Below are 24,772 nucleotides of genomic sequence, written 5' to 3'. Positions count from 1 at the left end.
GGGCACAGCCTTTGGGGCACTGGAGACAGAACCACAGACCATAGCACCACCACCAACTCGGGGGAGGGGCTGCATATGGAGGGGGTCTCCATCCAAGAGTGTAGAGCGCTGCTTGAGTAGGCAGGCATCCTCCCAAAGAGGCCCCAGGTGGCAAACACAAGGTGCTGAGATTGGGGTGGACAGGGAAGATGCCTCCAAAAGATGTGAGTCTACTGGTAACTCCCAGGTGTCAGCAAGAAGAGCATTGGGGTGTGGCCAGGGACATACCTGAGCACTTGCTGCCTCTGGGAAGGGCAGGTAGGTGGAAGCAGTGGAAGTCTGAGGGCCCTGGATGGGCATGGGGGCAAGAGGAGAGGAATGCAGCTGGCTGCTCACAGGTTGAGACGGGGAGGAGCAGTGACAAGCCAGCATCCCTGAACCTCTTCTGCCTCTGCCTGCCCAGTTTGTACTGTGCATGTTTAAGTGAACTTGAAAGACCTCCACCCCTGTTCTGCACTGGGTGGAATATCCAGAAAGACAGCAGACAGATTGCTTTATAATTTAAGTGTCGGCTTTGGAGGGTATACCCCCACCCCTTCACAGTCTCAGGTGCCCCACCTGCTCCCTACTGGTTCCCCCCTCTTGTTTCTAGAAGGCTGTAGGAACTACCAAGTCCCTGATTAAAATGCATATGACCTCTGGCCTCCTCAGCCAGCTGTCGTGGGCACCTCAGCCTGTCAGTTCTCCTTTCTGACCCTGAGTTGCATTGGCCAGGCCTGCATAGTCCCTGTTGGAACATTCCTAAAGCCCTGCTCTGTTGGTCTGGTGCTGGGAAGAAGGCCTGGGGCAGGACACCCCTGCTTTGTGCAGTTGCCAGCTGTGCTGACCATGGGCTGCCTCGTTGGGGCTAGAAAGAAGCCTCAGGTGTGTCTACCCAGAGCCGACTGCTCCCTGGGTCTTCAGGCTTTGCCTTCAAGAGGCTTGAGTCCTTAAACACCCTAAAGTCTTCAGCAGGCACCACCTCCACCTGGGCAGAGCATAGGAGGTTCTAGCCCTTTGCCTGGCCCACCCAGTGCTGGCCCCACAGGTCAGATGAGGCAGAGTGAGGGTAAAGAGGGGACAGGAGACTGTCTGGAGCTCTCACTGGGGCTGAACTTGGGTGAACCGAAGTTGGCAGGAGGGATGGCAGGCTTGGTGCTGGCCGTGGAGCTGACTTCAGTTGGCAGCAGAGGAGGAGAGTGGGCTGAAGGCGCCTCCCTTGGGTCCTGGTCTCTGTGCTGCACCATTCACCCTCCACAGCGGAGGACTCCACCACCACCAGCCCCGTGCCTGCCCCTCTGTCTTGCATGGTGACTCACCCTTCCCTAGATCCTGGCTCCAATGGCCCTGCCTCTGACCTCTTAGTCAAGACCATCGAGCACCGTCCTCAGATCTCACTGACTGCACTACATAGTCAGCCTTAGTCTTCTCCAGGAGACAGGAGTCTCACTGAGGACTCTCCTTGAGTCTTACCATGCTGACACAGCCACTGGTCTGTCTCAGGGTTGCCAGGCCAGGCAGCTGGTGATCACATGTGCCGCGTCCGGCCAAGGGAGCCGAGTCCGGCGAGGGACGGCGAGGTTAAAAGACACACAGGACACCAAGGTTCTTCATCCAGGAGTCAATAATCTTTATTGCTAACACACCTTTTTTTATACCCCAAGCAGCAGAAGTGGAAAACTACCCAAAAGCAGGAGGGAGGGGGGAGAAATTTAGTTTCAACATCTATTATTGTCAGGTACCGAAACCTCCCTTAACAATAAGTCCATCAGACCAGAAAAGGTCAAGGCATTCCCGTGGGATACATATGTCTCAGACGGATAAGCAGGAACAGAAAAACCGCAAGTTCGCCATGGCCTTGTGAGCTGGCCACACTGGCATGCAGAACAAACTAGTGGAGGTAGGGCTCCAGGGGCCAAGGTGGACCTGTTGCCAACAAGTCCCCCTCTTTTGTTTTTTGCATGCCAGTGGGAATCAAGTAGCCCCTGTCTTAGGTCGTTCACAGCCCTTGCGATGCTTACCCGTCTCTGGGAAGGCCCCGATTCCCTGTCTTAGGTCGCACAGCAAGCGTGAAAGTTGCCCGTCACTGGGTACTACAAGATCAGCTCAAGGTGTTATGACCTATCAAGACATTATTGCGGTGAACGCTTAATCGTCTCCACCCACGGGACCCATGACCGTCACCACCGAATGGCAGATGTGATTGGACCGAGAGATTAGACAGCAAAGATCCTAATACAGGAAGGCAAGAGGGAGAGGTATGCATAGAGAAAAGATATGGCAGGAGTTCTTCTTTTAAGGAGGACACTCATCTTCGGATAGGTCTGAAGTATATCTCAGAGAGGCGATCATCCATCTTCAAGCGTTGATAGTGAACCTGTATCGGCTTAGAGGCTAAGATATTAATTTGATCCTTAATGAATTGTACTATCTTATTTACAATGCAGGGTCCTATTGCCACTACTAGAAGGAGGCCTAACAATGGTCCCAATAAGGGAAGAAGATAAGGCAAAAATCCATTAAGTCCAGTCCAGAGAGGGTTCTCAAATAATTCCCTCCTCCTTTTTTCTAGGTCTTCTTGGAGTTGTTTAATTTTTGTGCGAACTATGCCAGATTTGTTAGCATAAAAACAGCACCTCTCCCCAAGGGCTAAACAAATTCCCCCTTGATTGGCAGTAAGCAAGTCTAAACCCCGCCTGTTCTGAAGAACTACTTCTGCTAGGGAGTCTATCTGGTCTTGTAAGTCTTTAATGGTTCCCGACAGGGTTTGCACATCATCTATAAGCTGTTGAGATAGGCGGCGGTAAGAATGTATAGCCGTACCCAATCCTGCCGTGCCTGTACCCACAGCAGCTGTTATTCCAAGGCCAACAAGGAGTGGTAAGGCCTGCACAGCTCTCTTGTGTCTTCTAACTAAGATGTCTAGGCTAGGAATGGGTAGGGGTTCATCTCCTGAGATAATCGTGATATCAGGAAGCAGTAATGCCAGAACGCAACCACCAGTCCAATTTGCTGGGAGCCTGGGAAAAGCTAAATTTCCACCACACATAAAGACTGTACCATTAGGGGGACAAATGGGTGGAGTAGGTGAGGAGTAATTCTTTATTAATGAGCAGTTTCCAAAGGAAGAGACTCCAACATCAACATCATAGGTATTATTTTGCATCATGCCTAGAAGGCATGACATAAAACCACCTAGAGGCTGCACCTTAAAGGGCAGCCCAGATTGACATGTGTTGTCATCATCAATGGTATAATTGATGGGAACCGCCAATGGCATGACTGCACCTGCCGTCATGCAGAGCCAGCAATCACCAGCAAGGGTAGGGTTGGAACTGTTAAGTAAAGAAAAGGTGGTTTCTAGGATATCTAATGTATTGGCATCTAAATCAGGAAACTGGGATTTGGGCAATATCAAGGGGTGGTATGTAGGCTTAGGGATCTCCGGCTTTAAAAGCTTAATCACCTGAAGGTGTTTAATAGCATCAGTGGGTCCCCCTCCGTCAGAGATTCCGATAGGGGCCTGCATGGGCCAGCAGGAAGGTTTACCCACGACGCCCTCACATCCCGCCTCCGTTAACCGAGTCGTGATGCCTTCCCCTCCCCGGTCACCAAGAAAAGGAATATAATTATAAGTGGTCCCCCATTCTCCACGGGTGTTAGTTAGGATGGCCTCAAAATACTGTTTTCCTTGATTATTAACACAAATTGAGGCCGATGTATAACAGGAGATGTGCATTGCCGGGGTGTAATGACAAGTGGCGGAACAGCTTCCAAGAGTCTTGGTCGGATTAGGGACAACAAGTCCGGGCTTATTAACACATACCCATTTTGGTTGCTTAAATCCTCCGATGTTTTCATTGAGTTCAGCCGCCATATAGGCTACTTTAGTCCCACAATCAATGCTCTGGATATAACCAGAGGGGGCCGAGTGCCGGGGCCCTCCCTTACACTCACAAGGGGCTCCAAAAAGATATTCATGAATATTCCCAGGTGGGGGGTCAAGCCCTCCTTCAGCAAACCTGTCCAGAAGGAATGCCACAAGAGGGGTCCAGCTCATGAGGTGTGTCTCGGCACTCACTTGAAGGGGTGAGAACAACAGCGGCAGGATCAGCCATCTTGGGAACTTCATTTTGTCTTGAATTTTCATTCACCGGTCTGGTGCAGCGCTCCGGGATCCAAATGGGCTTCTCAGTTCCTGGGGGAAAAACACATACAGCTCCCCTCACTCTAGCTAAGAGTGGAGCCGGGGGTTGCCACTTTCCGGTGGATAAATCTTTCCACCTTATTTGAGCATCTTGTACAGTGGGAGGGGAAAAGTGGCGTTGTGCAGCCGTGCGCCCTCCAGTGTCAGTGAGTAAAAAATTTAAAGTAAATAAGGTTATGCTTAGAAGTGCTTGTGGTCCCTGACAATTCCGGTATATCTCCCCCTCTTTTGTTTTTTGTAAATAAGTTTTTAAATGTTGATGGGCTCGTTCCACGATAGCTTGTCCCTGTGGATTATAAGGGATTCCAGTCTTATGATTAATTTCCCATTGGGTGCAAAACCGTTGAACCGCCTGACTTACATATGCGGGACCATTATCGGTTTTGAGGCATCGTGGGGTGCCCATGGAGGAAAAGGCTTTTAGAAGATGACTGATTACATCCTTAGCCTTCTCTCCAGTATGTAAGGTGGCAAAAATGAAGCCAGAATATGTGTCAGTGGAAACATGTATAAAGGAGAGCTTACCAAAGCTAGGGAAGTGTGTAACATCAGTTTGCCAGACATCATTAGGTTGTAGTCCTCTTGGATTAACTCCAAGGGAAGGAGAATGAATAAATGGTGCACAGGTTGGACATAATGAGACAATCTGTAAAGCTTGGTCTCGTGAACATCCTGTGTGGAAGCGTAAAGACTGTGCATTTAAATGAAATTTGTTATGGAATTGTAAGGCCTTATCATATTCGGTGGTCACACAGGAAAGGCCAACAGCATGAGTAGCAGCGTCTGCTTTTGCGTTGCCCTCTGACAAAGGTCCAGGGAGCCCTGAATGGCTTCGGATGTGGCCAATGTATAGAGGATCTCGTCTAGCCCAAATGAGAAGCTGAACTACCTGTAGTTGTTCTGTGATGGTGGATTGCTTTCCAATATATGATGCTGTTTCTATGACTAGAGCCAGATTGGCTACATACAAGCTGTCAGTATACACATTAAGAGGAATAGAACTATAGACTTTGAGAGCTATGATTAAAGCTTCAACTTCTGCCTTTTGGGCCGACTGACCTGACACAGGTTGTCGGAGAATTTGAGATCCATCAAAAACGACAGCAAATCCATTTTTGGCCCCATCTGTATATACAGTTTGGGCCTTTGGAATAGGTTCCCTTTTCATAATCTTTGGGAAGATAATGGGACACCTTTTAAAGCCCTCCAAAAGTCTATGTTTAGGGAAGTGATTATCAATCTGACCCTTGAAGCTGCACAGGAAAAGACACCAAAGGTCATGTTCTTGTTGTAACTTGTGTATCATATCTTGAGTGTAAGGTTGAATAAGTATGTCAAAGGTTTTTCCAAACAATGCATCACCCAAATATTTAGCCTTCCAAATTAAGTTAATAACTAGCTCATAAAAGGGAGTCAATACCCGGGGGTTAGAAGCCGGCAAGTGGACCCAATAAATGGGACCCGTTTGCCAGAACACTCCTGTGGGAGTAATTTTAGAAGGTAGAACTATAAATGACAAGGGCAGAGAATAATCTATCTGCGTAATCTGCATGTCCTGCAGAGCCTCTTCTATTAGCCTCAGTGCTCGTAAGGCTTCTGGTGTAGGTACTCTACACGACGTAGGAGAAGGATCTCCTCGCAAGAGGTCATACAGGGGTTTGAGCTCTCCAGTTGGAATATGAAAGGATGGGCGCAGCCACTGTATTTCTCCGAGGAATGTCTGCCACTGATGTAAAGTTTTGAGCTGATTTATCTGGAACTGGGGTCTCTGGGGAAAGATTCCTATGTTATTAATGATGTATCCCAAATAATTGTAAGGGTGTTGAAACTGCACCTTTTCGGGTGCTATGACCAGCCCTGCCCCTTTTAGAAGGGATTGGAGGACTTCATAAGATTGAAGAAGCCTTTCTTTCTTGGGCCCTGCCAGTAAGATGTCATCCATATAATGAATGAGGTAGAGCTGTGGGAACTGCTGTCGAAAGGGTCGCAAAACCTCAGCTACAAAATATTGGCACATTGTAGGACTATTAGTCATCCCTTGAGGTAGGACAGTCCATTCATACCGTTGGTAAGGTTCCCTAAAGTTTGTGGAAGGCAAGGAAAAAGCGAAACGCTTTCGGTCTCGTGGGTCTAAGGGGATAGAGAAGAAACAATCTTTTAAATCTATGACAATAAGATGCCAATCCTTTGGGATCGCAGTAGGAAAGGGTAGCCCTGGTTGTAAGGGTCCCATGGGTTGCATAGTTTTATTAATAGCTCGTAGGTCCTGAAGAAGTCTCCACTTCCCAGACCCCTTTTGTATAACAAAAATAGGGGTATTCCAAGGGGAGGTAGAGGGCACCACATGTCCTAACTTAAGCTGGTCTTGAACTAATAGGGAAGCGGCCTGTAATTTGTCCTTAGTTAGGGGCCACTGTTCTACCCACACAGGGTCATCTGATAACCAAGTAATGGACAGTGGAGGTGGCCGCACTTCAGTGGCCCCTAGGATAAATTTCCCAGTCCTCTCCGGTCTCTTCCCGCCGGGTAACCTGTTCTGCTGGATCCACGGGTGATATTCTGCCCTCATGTCTCTTTCCTAGTCCCCTTCCAGGGATCCATCCCATGTCTAGCATTGCATCATTAACAAAGTCATTATTTCCTTTCAAAGTCTGGGTAGTGAGAATAGCCCCCATTTGATGAAGCAAGTCCCTCCCCCAAAGGTTCGTGGGGAGTCCAGTCACTACATAGGGCTGGAAATGGCCACTATGTCCTTCACCATCTCTCCATTTTAAAAAGGAGGCACTTCTTTTTGGTCGGGTCTGTCCTATCCCCTGTAATATGGCCGAGGGACTCTGGAGGGGCCAGGCAGGTGGCCATTGTTTTTCAGAAATGACAGAGACATCCGCCCCCGTATCTAGTATTCCCTTGAAAGCCTTGTCCTGTATCTCAATGGTCAGGTTGGGACGCGAATCCAAATGAGCTACCCAAAAGGCCTGGGGAGTTCCAGTGGAGCCAAAGCTGCCGTCGCCCCGGGACCCACGGAGGGCGTGCCCAGGAATGGAAGCTAAGGGTAGCAGCAGCAATTGAGCTATACGCTCCCCGGGGGGAAGAATAACAATTCCTTGGGTAGCTTCTACTACTATTTTTATTTCTCCCTGATAATCAGCATCAACAACCCCCGTAAGAATCTTCAAGCCCCACTGAGTTGCGCTACCTCGTCCCAACACTAGTCCCACCGTCCTCTCTGGCAGGGGTCCAAAAACCCCAGTAGGCAGCGTCTGAGGTCCCATTTGGGGAGTTAATACCGCTCGGGAGGTGGAACTGAGGTCCAGTCCTGCGCTTCCTGGTGTTCCCCTGGGGAGTTCCCAGATAGAAAGGGGTTGGTCAGTGGGAGGCGGCGGAGACGCCCACTCCCTGGGGCACTGTTCTGTCCCTGCACTGCCCCGTACACTTTGGCTTCCGGGGCCCGGGGCGGGCCCCTGCTCCCGTTTCCCGACGGTATTGGGTTACCCTGGATGTCAAATTTTGACCTGCACTCACTGCTCCAATGATTTCCTTTATGACATCGAGGACAAAGTCCAGGCATCCCTCTGCCAGCACCCTCGCTCCTTTCCGGGCAGTTTCGCTTTATATGTCCCTCTTTCCCACATTTAAAACACCCCTTAGAGCGGGTTCCCCTGTTATCAGCTTTTTGCATTCCAGTCTTAAGGGCAGCAGCCAAAACCTGACCAGTAATATGAGGCCCATCTATATCTTTGCATGCTCGAATCATGTCATCTATACTTTTGGCCCGGGAGGACTTAATAGCATTTTGGCAGTAAGTGTTAGCGTTTTCATATGCCAGTTGTCTAATAAGTGGCATAGCCTGTTCCAGATTAGGGAATATTTTTCCAGCAGCCTGCATTAGGCGGGCTATAAAGTCTGAATAAGGTTCAGAGGGTCCTTGAGAGATCTTGGAAATTTTTGCTTCAGTCTTAGAAATGGGCAGGGCTTTCCAGGCATGAACTGCAGCTGAGGCTATTTGAGCATAAACACCTGGGTCGTAATTAATTTGTTGGCCTATGGTGGCATACTGCCCAGTTCCTGTCAACATTTCAGCATTTCGCCGTTGATGGCCCGCATTCAGGTTAATCTGAGCCAGCTCGCGGCACCTTTCATGATATTCACTTTTCCACAATAAGAAATCCCCTCCAGATAACACAGCCCTGCAAAGTTGCTGCCAATCATTAGGTATCAGTTGACTGGCTGAGAAAGACTCGAAGAGGGTCAATGTGAAAGGGGCATGAGGTCCATAATTAATGACCGCCTCCTTAAGCTGTTTTATGTCCTTGAAGGCTAGGGGGACATGGGCTCTGGCCGGCTGTCCATCAGCATCGGCGTTTTCAATCATTGGAAAAACCTGAGCCGCTCTAGAACCCCAGTGGACCCCCGCCCGTCTAGTAGGGGCGTCCTCATTCCAATCAGGATTATAGGGAGGAGGTGCGGCAATTGAGGGGGCCCTAGGCACCCTCACATTTGCCCTTTTAAGGCTATGTTCTAGTTCCTCTATCTCCCTTTCTAATCCCTCCTCTTCCTCAGAGAGAGAACTGAGGTCCTCAGGATCCTTTTTGGGCTTAGAAATCTGGAGGCGTTTCCTACCCCCCGAGCCCGAGTCCTCAAGAGGACCCTCATCCTTTAAGGATTCTGCCATTTGCTCTTCCTGCACCTGATTAAGGGCCTGTTCACATTCAGCAAGCTGATCCTTGATCTTTACTTTATCTGTTAATAAAGCATCCTTTACCAACCTCCATAAGGAAAAGGTGGCAACTGGGACACTGTCCGAGCCCCGGTCCCTCAATAATTTCTGAAGGTCATGCCTCACCAGGTCCCAGTCACTATTATTAAGAAATCCTCCTGTCAGAAACCAAGGACAAGCCTGGGCAATAATTTCAACGAATTCGGTTGCAGTCTTAGTTTTTATTCCTGTTCCTTGTGTATTTAACAGCTCTTTCAGTTCGTTGGCCAGACGAACCTTCGCTGTTGAGTTACCCATGGTACGTACCCTGTCTCTTTAAATTATCTTTAAACCAATCCTCCCCCTTCTTTCTTAGAAGGTGAGCCCCGTCCGCTTACCCCTGCTTTCCGGATCTCGGTGAGAACCTCCAATTGCCGCGTCCGGCCAAGGGAGCCGAGTCCGGCGAGGGACGGCGAGGTTAAAAGACACACAGGACACCAAGGTTCTTCATCCAGGAGTCAATAATCTTTATTGCTAACACACCTTTTTTTATACCCCAAGCAGCAGAAGTGGAAAACTACCCAAAAGCAGGAGGGAGGGGGGAGAAATTTAGTTTCAACATCTATTATTGTCAGGTACCGAAACCTCCCTTAACAATAAGTCCATCAGACCAGAAAAGGTCAAGGCATTCCCGTGGGATACATATGTCTCAGACGGATAAGCAGGAACAGAAAAACCGCAAGTTCGCCATGGCCTTGTGAGCTGGCCACACTGGCATGCAGAACAAACTAGTGGAGGTAGGGCTCCAGGGGCCAAGGTGGACCTGTTGCCAACACACATGCTTGGGCCTGCCTCTACCTCCTCTTTCTCACTGGCTCTCTGGCCCTGGCCAGCTGGTTGGTCTCCTGTAGCATGGCCTGGCTTTGTCAGAACAGGCTCTTCTGATATGGGATCAAAGGAGCCTGCTCTGGCGGAGGCTGTGCAGGCCACATCTGTGGATCAGAGACTACAGATTCCTCTCAAGCTGGCTTCTAGAGGTCAGAGGGGGTGGGTCCTGATGCCTGGGTTAGGCCTCCTTGGGGGCAGGCGTCACACTCAGGCAGTTGTTGAAAGGGAGGGCAGACGATGAGGCTGTTGAGAAGAGTGATGGGGGGGGGGTCCAATTTCTTAAGCAGCTATCTGATGCAGGGCAGAGTGGGGAGCATCAGCACACGAGCCCCCCTCCCCACCAAGGCATCTTAGGGTGAGTCCAGCTTCCCCGAGGCTGACCTGGACAACAGCATGTGGTATCTTCCAAGGCAGGGGCTTAAAGGAGTTTTTGTAGCCAGAGAACCCAAACCTCTCTGCAGGTCACAGAACCTTGTTTTGCTCTCTCTGTTCCAGTCAGGAAGTTCTTGAAGGGGAAGTTTGGATCTGCAAGACTGGTTTGGTTCTGTATGATCATCATTCAGGATCTGGTCTGAAGTTCTCCCCCTGCCCTGTGGAATATCAAGATTATTACAGGGCTTCCCACAAGGAAACATCCCAAAGGCCCAGCTGGGAGCAGAACCTGTCTGAATTCAACTGGAGATGGTGCAGAGAGCTGGCAAAGGCATAGACTGCATCAGACTGCAGAATCACCTGTAGGGCCTTGGGGACTACCTATCTGTGCTTCAGTGTACACCTCTGTAATATGGGAATAATGATTCTCCCTCCCACTTAGGTATTTAATACTGATTAAGTTGATTTTCATGATGTACCAAGCATAGCACCAAACCCCAGCAGGGACTCTACTAGAGTCAACTACCATTTCCATCATCACTGTCATTATCACTACCATCATCATTATCACTACCATCACTATTACCACCATCATCACCACTACCAAAATTTTCACCCTTATCACTATCACCATAATCACCATCACCACCACCATTGTTACCCCTATAATCACTGCCATCATCATCATCATCACCAACATTATTATCACCACTATCATCGTCATCACCACCATCATCACCATCACTATCACCACCATAATCTCTGCCATCATCATCTTCACCATCATCATCATTATCACCACTATCCTCATCTCCACCACCATCACCATTACTCACAGCCCCACCATCTTCACCATCACCGCCATCATTATCACCATTACTACAACCATGACCATCATAACCATCACCACAGTCACCATCACCTTCCCCATCCCTATCCCCACCATCATTATTGCCATTACCACTACCACCATCATCACCATCACTACAACCACTACTAGCATCAACCCCACCATCACCACCCCATCATTGTTCTTCCCCGGAGGCCCTGTGATGTGGTCAGGGATGGGCAGGAGAAGCCAACTGTGTTCCCACATGCTCTAGAAGTGCAGGATTTCCCCCTGCTGGTAGTTGGCCAGGGCAGCGGAGCCCAGGAGGCGAGTGCTTCCAGAGAGCTGCCCCATGACTCGTGTACTGCTGCATCCTGGGCAGCCCCATGGCCAGGATGGCTCTCAGCAGGCACAAGAATGTTCACAGGCGGATGCCCGAGAGACCAGCAGCGGCAGACATCTGAGCAAGGGTATTTTGAGGGTGTGGATCTCTTCCCTGAATTATTGCTTTAGTTTCAAAACTAAACTTTTTTGAATGAGCTGGTTGTTTCTTCCTTGAGATAATTCTATTTTCTGTGACAACATAACTCAGAGCATCCAAAACTGGCTTTGGGTCATTGAGAACTGACAGGTGGCATAAAAATTTTCTTTACTCCAGGGGGAATTTTGAAATCTCCTCTTAAAGATGTCCCCAGGGTCAGTGCACTGCCCAGATTCCTATTTCCTTGGTTGGAAGCTAACCCTTGACCTCCCAGCATTGGAGAGAGGAGGAATCCCCTGTGTTGACCCAGTCTGCTTGACCAGAAACTGATCTTTGCTGCAACAGACAACAATTGAGGAAAATGTGACATTTCTGGGGAAGACCTCCAGGACAATGGTGGGACAATAGTACAAAGCCTGCAGTTCCTCAGGAGAACGCCTGACCCAGCCGCTCAGACCTGAGGTCATGGCAGCTAGTGGCAGGAATGCCCATGGGCCTTGGCCAGAACCTGTGGGGCTCCTGGTGGGACCTGTGCGTGGAGACACCAGGAGCAGGACTCCTGGGGGAGACGCCAGTCCAAGGTCCTGGCACCTGGCTCAGTGCTTGAACATAGCGAGCACTCACACTTTTCAATACATGAAAGGAAAGTTCTGGAGAATCGCATTCTCTGACTGCTCTGGGCAGCCTGAGCACGGATGGAGGCCAAGGGGAAGAGGCAACTGAGCTGAGTTTCACATTCTCACGAAACTCACCCTGGGAGTGAGCTGCACCCACCCAGGTGGCCAAGTTGGGGTTTCGGTTCTCAGCCCTGCTCCTGCCAGTCCTGCGGCTGGCAACACCAGACGCATGGGTCCCTGTAGCAAAGAGGACACCTGGGCATGAAACCCACCTGGGCCCAGGGCCTTCTGAGGCCCTCAGTCTCCACGGGCTTCGGCGGGAGTCTTGTATGTGGGGCTTTTGTTTTGTTTTTTTACTTGATGGTATTAAAGAGCCTCATACTAAAAAGTGGGGCTTTCATTTCCTAAAACCATGGTGATCTTTCACAATTAAACTAGTTTGTGACCCACTTCTGGGAACAGCTGAGTACAGCCACGTGGAGCACAAGTGTTTCCATGCTCCAGCTTTGGAGGGCACTGTCACCTCCTGCTCTCGGACCGCGGCCTCCACTCCCACTTCCAGAGCAGGCGCCTGGCCAGTGTCCAGGAGCCAGGTGGGCAGTGGGCATGGTTGCTTGGAAAGACCCTGGGCTCCTTCCCCCAGGTTGAGTGGAAAGCCAGGGAATGGCAGCCCTGCCCAGACGACCCCAGAGGGCTTCCTGCAGACCCTCCTTTCTGTCCACACTCAGGGTCCCCCTACCTGGCGGGGGGGTCCCCTAAGTCCTCCTGCCCTTGGGCTGGCTCTGCACCTGTCTTATCTTAACCCAGCGGCTGCAGAGAGGCCTTGCCAGATCCTGCTGGGTGCTGGCTGCCTTGGAGGCGGCTGCCACTATCAGAGGGATGCTCCTTTGCCTGCTCACACCAGGGGACCTTTCCACCACACCAGGCTGCTCCGCTGAAGCCAAGTCACCTCCTGCAAGATGCAGACTCAGAGCAGGAAGGGTCCTCAGGGCTGGGGCCCATGGCCAGGACTGGTAGCCCTTTCGCAGGGGTGGGGGCCCTTAAATTAGAGGCTGGTGGTCTTATGCCCAGGCAAGGCCTCCCCACTCAGTGCTGCAGCCCCCGGGCCTCAGGCTGCCTGGAGCCCTGCAATGGCTCTTCTCAGTCAGAAAACATGCCTTTCTGCACTGGGGACGGCACAGGCCTCTGGCATCCAGCAGCAGCAGCCTGAGCCCAGGCTCCTGCGCAGGAGGAGTGGCACGCACCAGGGAGACCTGCTCACACTGTGCCGACTATGTGTGCACACTCTGCCAGGGACGGCGTAGCACCAGCCTCTGCCTGGCAGCTGGAGACGGAAGGACAGGAGCTCTGTGGCCCGTGGGCCTTGCCCCAGACAGAATGGGCACCCACGGGCACAGCCATATCTCACCTAGTCAGCATGAGGGCCCTGACCCCATCTGGTCCTCCCCTCAAAGAGCAAGGTGTCCTTGGCCAGGGTGTGGGAAGCTGCCTTGGGGAGAACTCCACCCTGGACTCCACCGCCACCCACAGGTCCCGGGGCCACCCAGGCTCTACTCTGGGAGTCCTTCTGACACTTGGGTGGAGCAAGGTACAGAGATGCCAGAGGCCCTGCCCCGGGCTGGGCTGCCCACAGCTGCTGGTGTCTGCCCTTCTTCCTGGTGCTCATGTTGAGTGCAGGACTCTGAGGAACCTGAGGACATCAGGTATGGGCCATGCTCCCCTGGCCAAGTCGGGAGAATGGACACGTGAATGCTTGTCATCCTGAGGTGCTGCCCCCCTTGTCATGGCCTGGTGGGGTGGTCCCCAGGGGAAGGGCAGGGCAGGGCAGCTGCTTCTCTGGGCCCTGTGCTCCTCACCCTTGCATCAGCTGCGTGGGCTCACCAAGCATCCTGCCTTGAGGTGCCACCACAGGGAACAGGGTCCGGGAGTGAGGCTGTGGGCAGCAAACCCACTCGTCCCCAGCCTTTTCTGCCAATTGCCCTCGATAGGTTCAAGGACGGGCCACTGCTGCTTGTTGTGAGGCTGGCCCAGCTGCAGCCACCACCCCAGGTACCACCCCTGTAGCAGAGCTGATAGCTGGGGTCCTGGCCTTCACCCTGGACAGGCCTCATTCACAGTGTGAGCAGGGGCAGCAAACAGAAGCCCCAGGGCACCAGAGACAGATTGGCATGGTCACTAGAGGAGACCCAGCAGCAGGTGCCACCTGCTGGGTGCCAACAGGGAGCAAGGCTGCCAACCTGACTCGCCACCAAGGACCCAGGGACACGGGGTCAAGGTGGGGAAGCAGCTGACAGCAGGCCTCGTCAGGAGCAGGCCAGGTTGGGGGCTGAGTCGCAGGGTCAGGGCTTCTAGAGTGTTCTTCCTAACCAGGCTGGGAGCACCTTTCAAGCAGCGTCGAGGGATCTGTCACTTGGCAATTGAAAACCCAGACAGGGCAGGGGGGCAGAGGGAGAGGTCCTCTAGGCCTCAGCCAAGGTTGGGGAGAAGAAAAGGAAGTGAAAGGTTGGGGTGGGAAGCACAGAAAACAGATGGGGGTCGACTCCAAATGGAACAGAGAGCCAGGTGCGTGGTGCACCTCTGTAATCCCAGTGGTTTGGGAGGCGGAGGCAGGAGGATCACAAGTTCAAAGCCAGCCTCAGCAGTGACAAGGTGCTAAGCAACTCAGTGAGACCCTGTCTTCAAATAAAATACAAGAAGGGGCTGTGGATGTGCCTCAGTGGCAAGTGCCCCTGAGTTCAATCCCCGGTATCCAAAGAAAAAAGTAATAGAGAACCGCCACCTGGTTATGAGGGAAGGGAAAGGGAATCGTAACCATTAGCAGAGCAACCTGCGATGGACGAGGAGCTAACAGAAGGGGCAGCAGTGGACCACAACACACACGGGCGGAGGGCATGGCATGAGCAGGGCAGGGGTCACACCAAGTGCGTGGCAGCCGCGTCTTCTGCTAGTGCGTGGTTTTAACGCAGCCAGTGTAGGAGCTGCACTTAAAGTGATCTTTAGGCACCCTGGGAACAGAAGATGGTTCTGCGCAGGATGAGTGGCAAGCATCTGGGAGGACCAGGCCTGGGAAGCCCAGAGGCTTCAGAGCCCCCCGTGCTGGGAGGCCTGGGAAGGGCTGGGTGAGCTGAGTGGCACCTGGGCTCCACAGGGTCCTGGGGAGGGGGCGTGACCTCTGCCCCCCGCATGTGGAGGAGAGTGCCCCACAGGGGACCAGCCCAGCCAAGTGGACAGTGTGATCTTCACCCCTCACCGGCTGGGCAGTGGAGCCCGTCCTCCAGAAATGCCCTCGCCCAGCCCCATGTTGGCTTGTTAACAGGCAGCGTGCGGCACACAAGGCGAAACCTGAGACAAGCGTGAGTCATAGAAGATGAAGGAAAAGGGAGGCCGAGGACGTCAACAGGGGACGGCGTCCATGGCTGACTACCACAAAACCCTAGAGCCTAACCTCGACATCTGAACTCCAGCACTCGACCCTCATGACGGCCGTGCTGGAGGACCCAGTGGGAGAGGGGGACAGCCAGCCCAGGGACTGCAGCAGAGCAGGGCATGCCAGGAACTCCAGCAGGCCTCAGGGGATGCAGAGCGCATCTTGCCTCTGCCAAGGGCGGCAGCACGGCTCCTGCACCCCAGATCTGCCTGTGTTAGTCTCTCTTTTCCCTTCCCTACAGGAAAGCCTGACTTATTCCTCCCTTTATTTCTTTCTTAGGGGTGAGCACTGGGGACAGAACCCATGCCGACAAGGACATTCTGCTGAGCAAACCCCCAGCCTGCAGAAGATTTTTCTTTCTTCCTTCCTTCCCCCTCCCTCCCTCCCTCTCCCCTCCCTCCCTCCCTCCCTCTTTCCTTCCTTCCTTCCTTCCCTCCTTTTCTTTCTACCAGGGATAGAATCCAGGAGCCTTAACTATTGAGCCACATCCCAGCTCGTTTTAATATTTTATGTAGAGACAGGGTCTCACTGAATTGTTTAGGGCCTCACTAAGTTGCTGAGGCTGGCTTTGAACTCACGATCCTCCTGCCTCAGCCCCCTGAGCTGCTGGGATTACAGGCCTGCACCACTGTGCCCGGGCGCCCAACCGTAGCACATTTTTCACTTTGTTCTGTTTGTTCACATGACAGTAGAATGCACTTTGACACATCATACATAAGTGGAGTACGACTTCTCATTCCACTGGTTGTACATGATGTGGAATCACACCGGTCATGTAGTCCTGTATGCAGATAGGGTGATAATGTCCGATTCATTCCACTATCCTTCCTACCTCCATAACCCCCTCCCCTCCCTTTACTCCCCTCTGCCTACTCCAAAGTAACTCCATTCTTCCCTAGTGTGCCCCCTCCCACTCCGCCCCACATTGTGGGTTAGCATCTGCACATCAGAGAAAACATTTGGCCTTTGGGTTTTGGGGATTGGTTTACTTTGCTTAGCATGATATTCTCCAGCTCCATCTATTTACTGGCAAATGCCACAATCCCATTCTTCTTTAAGGCTGAATAACATTCCATTGTGTATGTATACTACATTTTCTTTATCCATTCTTCTGTTGAAGGACACCTAGGTTTGTTCCTTAGTTTAACTATTCTGAGTTGAGCTGTATTTTTGATGAAGAAAAACCTCATTGGTTTTTTGCAGGACAAAGCAGAAGACAAAATTAGTAAATCCCAAACTATATCTGCAGGAAATAGCCAAGTAATAAAGAGTGGAAAGAACAAGAAATATGTGTAGGGCACAGGCCCATGGTAGGTTGGTATCATGGAACTGTGGTCAGAAAGGAGGAGTGAGAACAGAGAAAACAATATTGAAAAAAGAAAAAAGAAAAAAAAAAGCTGAGAATTTCCCCAAACTGATTAATGATATTAACTCCCAGGTTCAAGAAGTTCTGTCTTCTCTAAAGATAAGTAAAAACTGCAGCTAAGCACAACACAGATGGCTGAAAACCAAGATAAAAAATTATTTAAGAAAATCAGAGAAAAAAAGACATCATCTTCAAAGAAGCCACCATAAGGAGGAGAGCTGGGTTTCGACAAACCCATGGGGACAGAGGACAGTGGGACAACTGCTAAAATGCTGGGGTTATAGGACGGCCAGTCTTGAATTCTATCCTGAGCAGAAATAAAGGCAAAGACATTTGTTTTCAGACAAAATCTGAGTGAGTTAATTGCTAACTCAGTTGTGTAGACGAACGGAAATCACCCTTGCCTGGAGTGAGGATGCAAGAGGAGTGGGCAGCCCACAGGGTCAGCATGGAGAGGACGCATCAAGAAGACACCCTGCAGAAGAGCACAGGGCGTGGGGTGGAACTAGGTTCTGCAGGGCCACCTTCGAGGTCAAGGACGCTGTGAGGAGAGAAATCCGAGGAAATGCAGGACATGAAAGATCACCTCAATAAAGAGATGGAGGTTCTGAAAAAAAACACCCAAGAAGAAATTCTCAGAATGAAGGAATCAATAAACCAAATTAAAAATTCAACGGAGAGCATCACCAACAGATGGAAGACAGAGTTTCAGGCAATGAAGACAAAATATATAATCTTGAAAATAAAGTTGACCATGAAGAAAAGATGTCAAGAGACCATGAACTGAACTTCCAAGAATATGGAGGGCCACGCAGTTTCTGGAAGGTGGAGCCAACAGACTCCAGAGCCAAGCACACGAGCTACGACCATCACCAACCAGGAAGAGCAGCACAAAAAGGTGCTACTAACTCTCTAACAGAAGAGCCAGAGAGAGTCAGAGAAATGTTGACCAATCTTTTAGAAAGCAGTAAAGGGAGAATAAAGGAACAAAAGCATACAATATACAAAAAAATACAATATACAAAAAGATGGTGGACTTCACTCACTCACTACTGCCTTAAATGTAAGTGAATCCGCTCTAATTAAAAGGGAGATTGACAGGCCCGATCCCCCAAACCAGGCCCACCCTATGGGTTTCCACAAGATGCATTTAGACATGAAGACAGGAAGGTTGAAAGCGAACAATGAAAGATGTTTCACGCCAACAAAATAGAAGTGGGAGGCTTACATTAGCATCAGACAAGCAGACTTCAAGGTAAGGAGTAAAAAAGGAGAGGTAGAGAAAAGTCCACAGTGTTTGCTCAACATAAACTGTAGGCATCTAATAACGCAGTTCCAAAATACATACAGCAAAACTAACCTAACTAAAAGGAGTAATGTACAGTCCACAGTCACACTGGCAATGTCTAGGCCAAAGGCGAACCTCTGCCGGGCAGGGACCTGGGTGAATGCTCAGACCGCAGGGACTCTGCCCTTCCCTACATCAGGAGACAGGTTCCTACAAACTGTGGTCACATTTGTCACTAAGCTGCCCCCAGGGCGTCAGCTGGCTGCCAGTCAAACACTCTATCACCTAGACTGGCAGAAACACAGGGCACAGTACTCTCCTTTTAATGCAATTTAAGCCTCCTACAGCCTCAGAAAAGAAACCCAGGTTTATTTAAAAACAACAGGTGCCTGTGAAATAAATCACAAGGACAATACCCAGCACCTGACATTAGTCCCCCTGCCAAAAGCCAGTTCCCCACGTCTGAAGATGCTGTCATCAGTGCTGTAAACATCTTCTGGCTCTTATTATTTCCCGTTAAAAAATATATTCTGAGGCTGTGATGCTGATGGGTGAGCAAGGCCCCCTGAGAGAGCTCTGCTGGAGCTCGAGTCCAGTCTCAGTGTCACCGCTTCCTCCTGCAGCTTCTTGGCCTTTGGGAAGACAAAGAGGAGAGGGGAAGTGAGACGGGCAGCCCCGCCCCGTCAGGCAGCCCCGCCCCGTCAGCAGCCCCGCAGAGCCGGGCTTTGCCTCCACACCATGGTGTAACCTGCCCCCGGTGCTCCTGTGCTGTCCCTCTGTGCAAGGACACCAATAGCAAGGGCTACTCATCTTGGTGTCCCCAGCAGGCCCCACCCAGCGTCCTGTAGCATGAGTGGGTGAACAGAGGGCCCCTCTAAAGCTGGTACACCCAGGCCGCTTGCTGGAGAACTACTGACTTGCACTGCCCTGGAGGCAGACCCACAGCCACAGACCCAGAGCAGGCCAGCCTGCAACGCCGCGCCCCCCCCCCCCAACCCGCACCGTGGTCAGCGACACCCCTGCTCCAAACCCAGGCTCCCAGCTCAGCCTGCAGGCCGGAGCAAGGCCCAACAGGAGGAGGTCCTGGCTCACTGCAGCAGGGGGCACCTCCCCACCCTGAGGAAGGCAGTCCTGAGTCCTCCCTTTGGCCTCCCTGGGGCACGACTGGACTTGCACCTGCAGCCCTCCCCTCTGCAGCTTCCACACAGTTGTGGGTTTGATGGTCACCCAGCGGGAGGTCGTGGGGCCTAGGGAGGCACTGTTGCCTGCTGGCCACTGTGCTCCAGCAGGCCTTCATCTCCCTGTGGATGTGGCCATGGCCTCCTGTGGAGTCTCACCTTTTCTGCATGCCTGCCTGCCATTCAATCTCCCAAACTGGGCAGCTCTTGACACTCCTCTCCTCCTGGCCAAATCCTGTCCCCAGAGAGACCTTGGCACATGGGCTGGCCCCCAGCATTGCGTGGTGGTCCCCAGAGAGGCTGAGCCCCAAATCTCACATCTGAGTGCAGCCAGCCTGAGAGGCCTGAGCTGGCCGTGTCCTCCCAGGACTGTTACTCCTTCCACCTGCTCTAGACCAGGACACGACAGCAGGTGCTGGGTCTCAGGATCAACCCTCTACTTTGGCTCTTAAAACCGCACCCCTCTCTGATTTCCACCACTCCTCTTGCTTGTTTCACTACCCGGGGGGTTTGCTCAGCTTGTGCGCTGAGTTTAATCTTTTAAAATCGTTGCCACATCTTTGCTCCACCTCCAAGAGCTCTCCCTGGGAGTCGAGCACCTGTTTGGGGAGCACCTTGCTGTGTTTCGTGATGCAGTGTCTTCTTTATTGCTGCAGGATTTGGAAAGCTGGATTGAAATCTTTACTTGTCTTCAGTGAGGTCTGTTTCCCCGCTCACTGTCCACCTGGTCTGCAAGGCCTCTCCTTCACATGGGTCACTCAGAAGGCCTGCAGCCTCATCCTGGCCAGCTGAGAGGACAGGCGGGGTGAGAAAGCTCCTGGCCTGACCCCGACAGGCTGGCCCTCATCTCTTCTCGGGATTCGCAAAGGCAGCCCACGGCCACCGACACCACGCCTATGATGCCAGGTTGTTCCATTCTCTAGAGAGGAACCCAACCACCTTCTGGAGGCCTGTGGAGCCAGTGGACCAAGTGGTGCCAGTAAATGGGCTGGATCTCACCGGAGCCCAGGCCTCCAGCCTTCAGTCCCTCTGTTCCTAGATTGTGTTCCTGTGTGTTTTGGGTTCTGAGAAACAAATCATCTTGGATCCTGTTGGCATTTGTCTCTATAGGCCCTTAACACTGCAGGTGCAGGTGGCTTTTATTTTGCAAAACCACATGGCCTTGCCTGTGTCAGGATTCGGGCTCAGCTGCTAGGCCCAGGGTCCAGCTCCCAGGACTGGAGAGCAGACACTCCTACAGCCTGCTACTCTGTATCCTCGATCAGGCTTTCACGGGGGCCCATGACGGCTGCCCAGCTCCTGCACTCATGCTTGCATTCTGCATAGGGGAAGGGAAGGCCAAGGCTCAGGGAGAGTGAACACAGCTGTCTCACCCTGCTGGCCAGAGTAGTGACGTGTGGGAGAAGGAGGGAATGGGCCATTTGTGAGATGCCTGTGCCCAGCTAAAGCTTAGGGTTCTATCAGGGCAGAGGGCAGGGCCGCCTCCTCTCCTGGCACCTGGTCTGACCTGAGGAAACCTGCAAGTGCCAACTCTGTGGGCTGCTTCCTGTCAACATTTCCTTCTGTCACCTGAAGATGATGGAGACAGGGCCCACAGATGGGCTTTGGGGACAGGGAGCAGGGACTTCCTGTCTGGACAGTGCGGTGGCAGCCTAGCACCAGCCTGACGTAGAGGGGGGCTCAGGACACTGTCAGGCTTGGGTGCCCCCGGAGACCAGGCTGGGCCCGTGGTGAGCAAGGTGGGGACAGGCGCCTGGTGCTCACTGGGAGGGCCGCAGTTTCCTTGGGCCACACAGGCAGAAAAGGGCCTCCCTCTCGCTGTGCCGTGCCTGCAGCACTGGGCGGCTCCCCCTGGCAGTGCTGGGTGGGACGAGGTTCAAAGTCAAAGCATCAGGAGGGGCTTGGGGGCAGGTCTGCTCAGGAGGCTCCCAAGAAGCGCCTGGACCCCGTGAGCATCAGGCTTTCTCTTACAGACGCTGGGCACACGGTCACTGGCAAGCCTACAGTGCCCCCCATGGCCAGCCCTAGGCCAGAGCCTCCACAGGCACCCCACAGGTGTGTGGAGTGGACAGTTGCCATCCAGGGCTGTGGCTGCTGCTGGCAGACCCCTCCTGCTGCACCCTCAGGTCCCAGCACACCCAGGCTCACCGTGAAGTGGGTGACCAATGGCAATCCTGGAACACCCCCCACATTTCTGAAAGGACACATCATCCCCACCGTGCTGGGGGCCCGTGCTCAGCAGACCCAGTGTGCACACACTCACAGAGTCCAGGTCCTGGGTGGCGGTCCTCAGCTCCGGCAGTGGCGCTACGCCTCTGGAGCTGCAGCGTGCCCACACTGGCCGCTCCTGATGCTTCACTAGCTCCTCCAGGCTGGCACCGCCTCTGGAACACAGGGCACCGCAGAGCTTGGCCTGGGCACGGAGTCCTGGCACTCCCTCCACCCAGACAGCTTCCTTTCTTCTCCAGGCCATGTGTGGTCCCTGGCTCCCTGTCCCCTCCTGCAGGGACTGTCCCTGCCTGGGCCCCCCAGCTCCAAAGCCACAGGACAGTCCTCTGTTGCACACCGCCACACCACGTGAGCACACAGAGGAGAGCAGCACGTCTTGTTTTGCTGGATCTTTAAACAGAGCCGTGGGAAGTCCTACCAAGCAGGGGTTTTAAAAAGACCTCTTTCTATTAGCACCGAACGCAGAGCCTTGAGGCTCCCATTCCTGATGGTGAGTACAAGGACTTGGGATGGCAGAAGAGGCCCAGGATCTGTTGCTAACTGTGGGCCTCCTGTCCCTCGGCCTCAGCCCCTTGCTCTGTGACACCATGCTGTCCCTAAGCTGTCCCAAGGGTGCAGCCTGAGGTTCCCACTCTCCCCTCTCCCTGGTTGGCCCCACATGTCCCCATATCTCCTCTGCTTTCCTGAGCTCCAGATGGTTGCCCAGATGACCTGGCCCTTGGAGAGAGATGCCTGGCCACCACATAGCCAGACTCAGATCCTACAATTGCTCGGTGGCCTCCCACTGTGGCCTCCTGACCCAGCTGTTCCTTCCTGGGGTCGCTGCTCCTCCGCCTGAATTAGCACCGGCCTCCCAGCCCCACAGCCATCGGTCTCCTGCAGCTGAGGCCCAAGGATCAGCCCAAGAAGCCAGGGCTGCGGAGCGAGTTAGAGCTTAGGCCTGTAAGGAGTGGGGCGAACAGGGCGGCAGCGAGGCAGTAGTCTCCGCAGAGGGCCTGGAGCCTCAGTCCTGGGGTGGCTGGGCTGTGGCTGGCTGCAGGAGGTCCCTGGGAGCCTCAGCACGATGGTCCGCTCCCCCCCACGCCCCCGGTGGGCTGAGCCACAGCCTCAGCTGAGGAGCAGACAGCCCAGAGGGCCAAGGACAGCTGCTGTCACCAACCTGATCTCACTTGTGTGTGATGTCCTCTCTTTGCCGAGTCTCCTTCTTCCAGATGGACTGGGTGGGGCTTTCCCACTGTCCACCAGATCCACGGCGAATGGGTACTTGGATGCCATCTAGGGAAACGCAACAAGACGCTCTCAGGCTCCTGAGAAGACGCTGCTCCTGGCACCTGGCCTGCTGTCCAAAGGGGGTGTTGTTTACACGTGGTCACCATCCTGGCCTTGGGTGGGCTCTCCCCACCGTGGATGTGGGTTTGGACAGCTTTTGGAGGTTTCCTGGACGGCCCAGGGTGTGCAGAGAAAGGTGTGGCGCGAGGGACCCAGGGTGTCCCCTGAGCCTGCCGAGGCTGGCCCCCGTCGCCCTGAGATCCTGTCACCTGAGAGAACATGATGCCCGCTGCCCAAAATGGGCCCCAGGCTTCCACACAGAAGCTAGGGCAGAGCCACCTGTGCCCAGGAGGCAAGGCCAGCTGGCCGCCAGCCGAGCACATGGACCAACGGGCCTGCCTGGCTGGGAGGCTGACCTCACTGCACTGGGGAGCACTGGGCTAGGCCCAAACACAGCCACAGCCCCTGCTGTCCACAGGCTTTCAGGGGCAGTCCCCAGTCCAGGGCTGCTTTGCGGGAACAGACGGACTTCTGATTTTACTGGACTTGGGAGATGGCAGGGAAGCAGAATGTGGAGAGGGGCACAGTGACCAGGCAGGGGTGGCCCAGCTAGGGCAGAGACCAACAGGCTGTCTGTAAACCAAGAGACCAGCTGGACTCAGGGAAACGACTCCTGTGTATGACCACAAAGGTCCAGCACCGCCACTGGACCACGCTCCCTCTTCCTGACACCCCACTCAGACTTCAGGTCACCTGGGCTTTCTCACCCTTCTCTGGTCAGTAGGAAAACGCCCGACTCCCTGTCCACTGCCCTGGCCCACCCCTCCTCCCACACGCCACCCCTGGAAGCTGGCTGGACTCCTGGCGGGCGCCGGCCCCTCCCCACTCCCACCAGCAGGCACACTGGGCCACACTGGTTTCCCGAGACTCCACACCTCCAGTCCTGCTGCGCTCCCTGCCCGCCGTCTGTGCCTGCCCGCCGTCTGTGCCCTCACCGCTGCTTCTCTTGGCTGTATGGCCCAACAGGCCCAGCTTCCTCTTGGCTTCTGTAACCCGCGCTGTGCTGGTCCCTGCCCACATCCTGCACTGCAGCCGCCAGCTCACTGCCAGGACCATGGAACGGTGTCTCTACACAGGGGTCCCAAGCTGCTCCTGTAGCGTCAGCACCGGAGCTGGGGGCTTGGGGGCCTCCATACTCAGGAGTCAACCTGGACACCGGGGGTGGACACACCGAGGGCGCTGCTCACTATGGCCTCCAGTGGAGCCTGATGGGGGACCTCTGGGTCTCCGTGTGCAGGAGCGTGTGTGCCTGCAGGCACGAGTGTGTCTGCTGTGGTGTGTCTGTGCGGGGACTGCCAGGACTGGAGGGCTGACAGAGCAGTGGGTAGTGAGTGTGAGGATGGGAGGGTGAACTTCCTGCCAGGGGCTCCCCAGCTGCAGTCTGGCAGGACCGACTGAGGTCTGTTCTCCCGTCTGAGTGGACCTTGTCTGTCTGCATGGAACACCCCAGACGAGCACGGTGTGCACACAGCAGCCTTGGCCTTGGGCTGGGGACCGGCACAGGCCCACTGGCTAGGAGTGTCTCACGGGTGACTCCAACAGACAGATGACAAAGCTCCATTCAGGAGGCTTTTTTTTCCTTCTGAAGTCAAGAAATTTAATTTTTTTAAATATTAAAAGCATTTGGAAAAAAGCCCAACCAGGCACATTCCACCAACACGGAAGAATATTTACAAAGTATCCGATTCTCTGAGGAAGACCTAAGTGGGGAAGATCTGCGTGGGAAACTCGGGACCAAGGTGTGGGCCTGCCAGTGGCCGCCAAGGCCCCTTTCACACTGGAGTGTGGAGGGCACTGGTGCTGAAGGCAGCCACCTTGAAAAACAGAAACGAAGGCTCTGGGCAGAG

The 24,772-nt window shown here is 53.3% G+C and overlaps 2 protein-coding genes across 4 annotated transcripts in view; both read right to left on the bottom strand.

The window, feature by feature from the left end:
• Positions 1-1,801: 1,801 nt before the first annotated feature.
• On the bottom strand, positions 1,802-9,466 carry LOC131424337 (syncytin-1-like). Its single transcript, XM_058580769.1, has 2 exons — positions 9,320-9,466; positions 1,802-4,216 (listed from the first exon to the last, which is right to left on the bottom strand). Exon 2 carries the CDS (start codon positions 4,166-4,168, stop codon positions 2,327-2,329), a length of 1,842 nt encoding a protein of 613 aa, XP_058436752.1. The 5' UTR covers positions 4,169-4,216; positions 9,320-9,466; the 3' UTR covers positions 1,802-2,326.
• A 9,030-nt stretch (positions 9,467-18,496) lies between these two features.
• Lrrc27 (leucine rich repeat containing 27) overlaps positions 18,497-24,772 on the bottom strand; it is a 28,206-nt gene continuing 21,930 nt past the window's right edge. For all 3 annotated transcript variants that reach the window (XR_006852546.2, XR_006852547.2, XM_046448855.2), the window contains 3 exons: positions 22,756-22,871; positions 21,631-21,751; positions 18,497-18,821 (listed from right to left, as the gene is read on the bottom strand). Coding sequence is in view for 1 of the 3 variants with exons in the window: in XM_046448855.2 (XP_046304811.1) it covers positions 18,696-18,821; positions 21,631-21,751; positions 22,756-22,871 (363 nt within the window). In the remaining 2 variants the exon portion in view is untranslated. The remainder of the gene's footprint in view (positions 18,822-21,630; positions 21,752-22,755; positions 22,872-24,772) is intronic.

This window comes from Marmota monax, unplaced genomic scaffold, assembly GCF_021218885.2.
Source record: "Marmota monax isolate L192 unplaced genomic scaffold, Marmota_monax_Labrador192_F-V1.1 WCK01_AAM20220418_F8-fsc00076, whole genome shotgun sequence".
NCBI lineage: Eukaryota > Metazoa > Chordata > Mammalia > Rodentia > Sciuridae > Marmota > Marmota monax.
The sequence above is the reverse complement of the archived record's forward strand: the minus strand, read 5'-3'. Positions and strand labels throughout refer to the sequence as shown.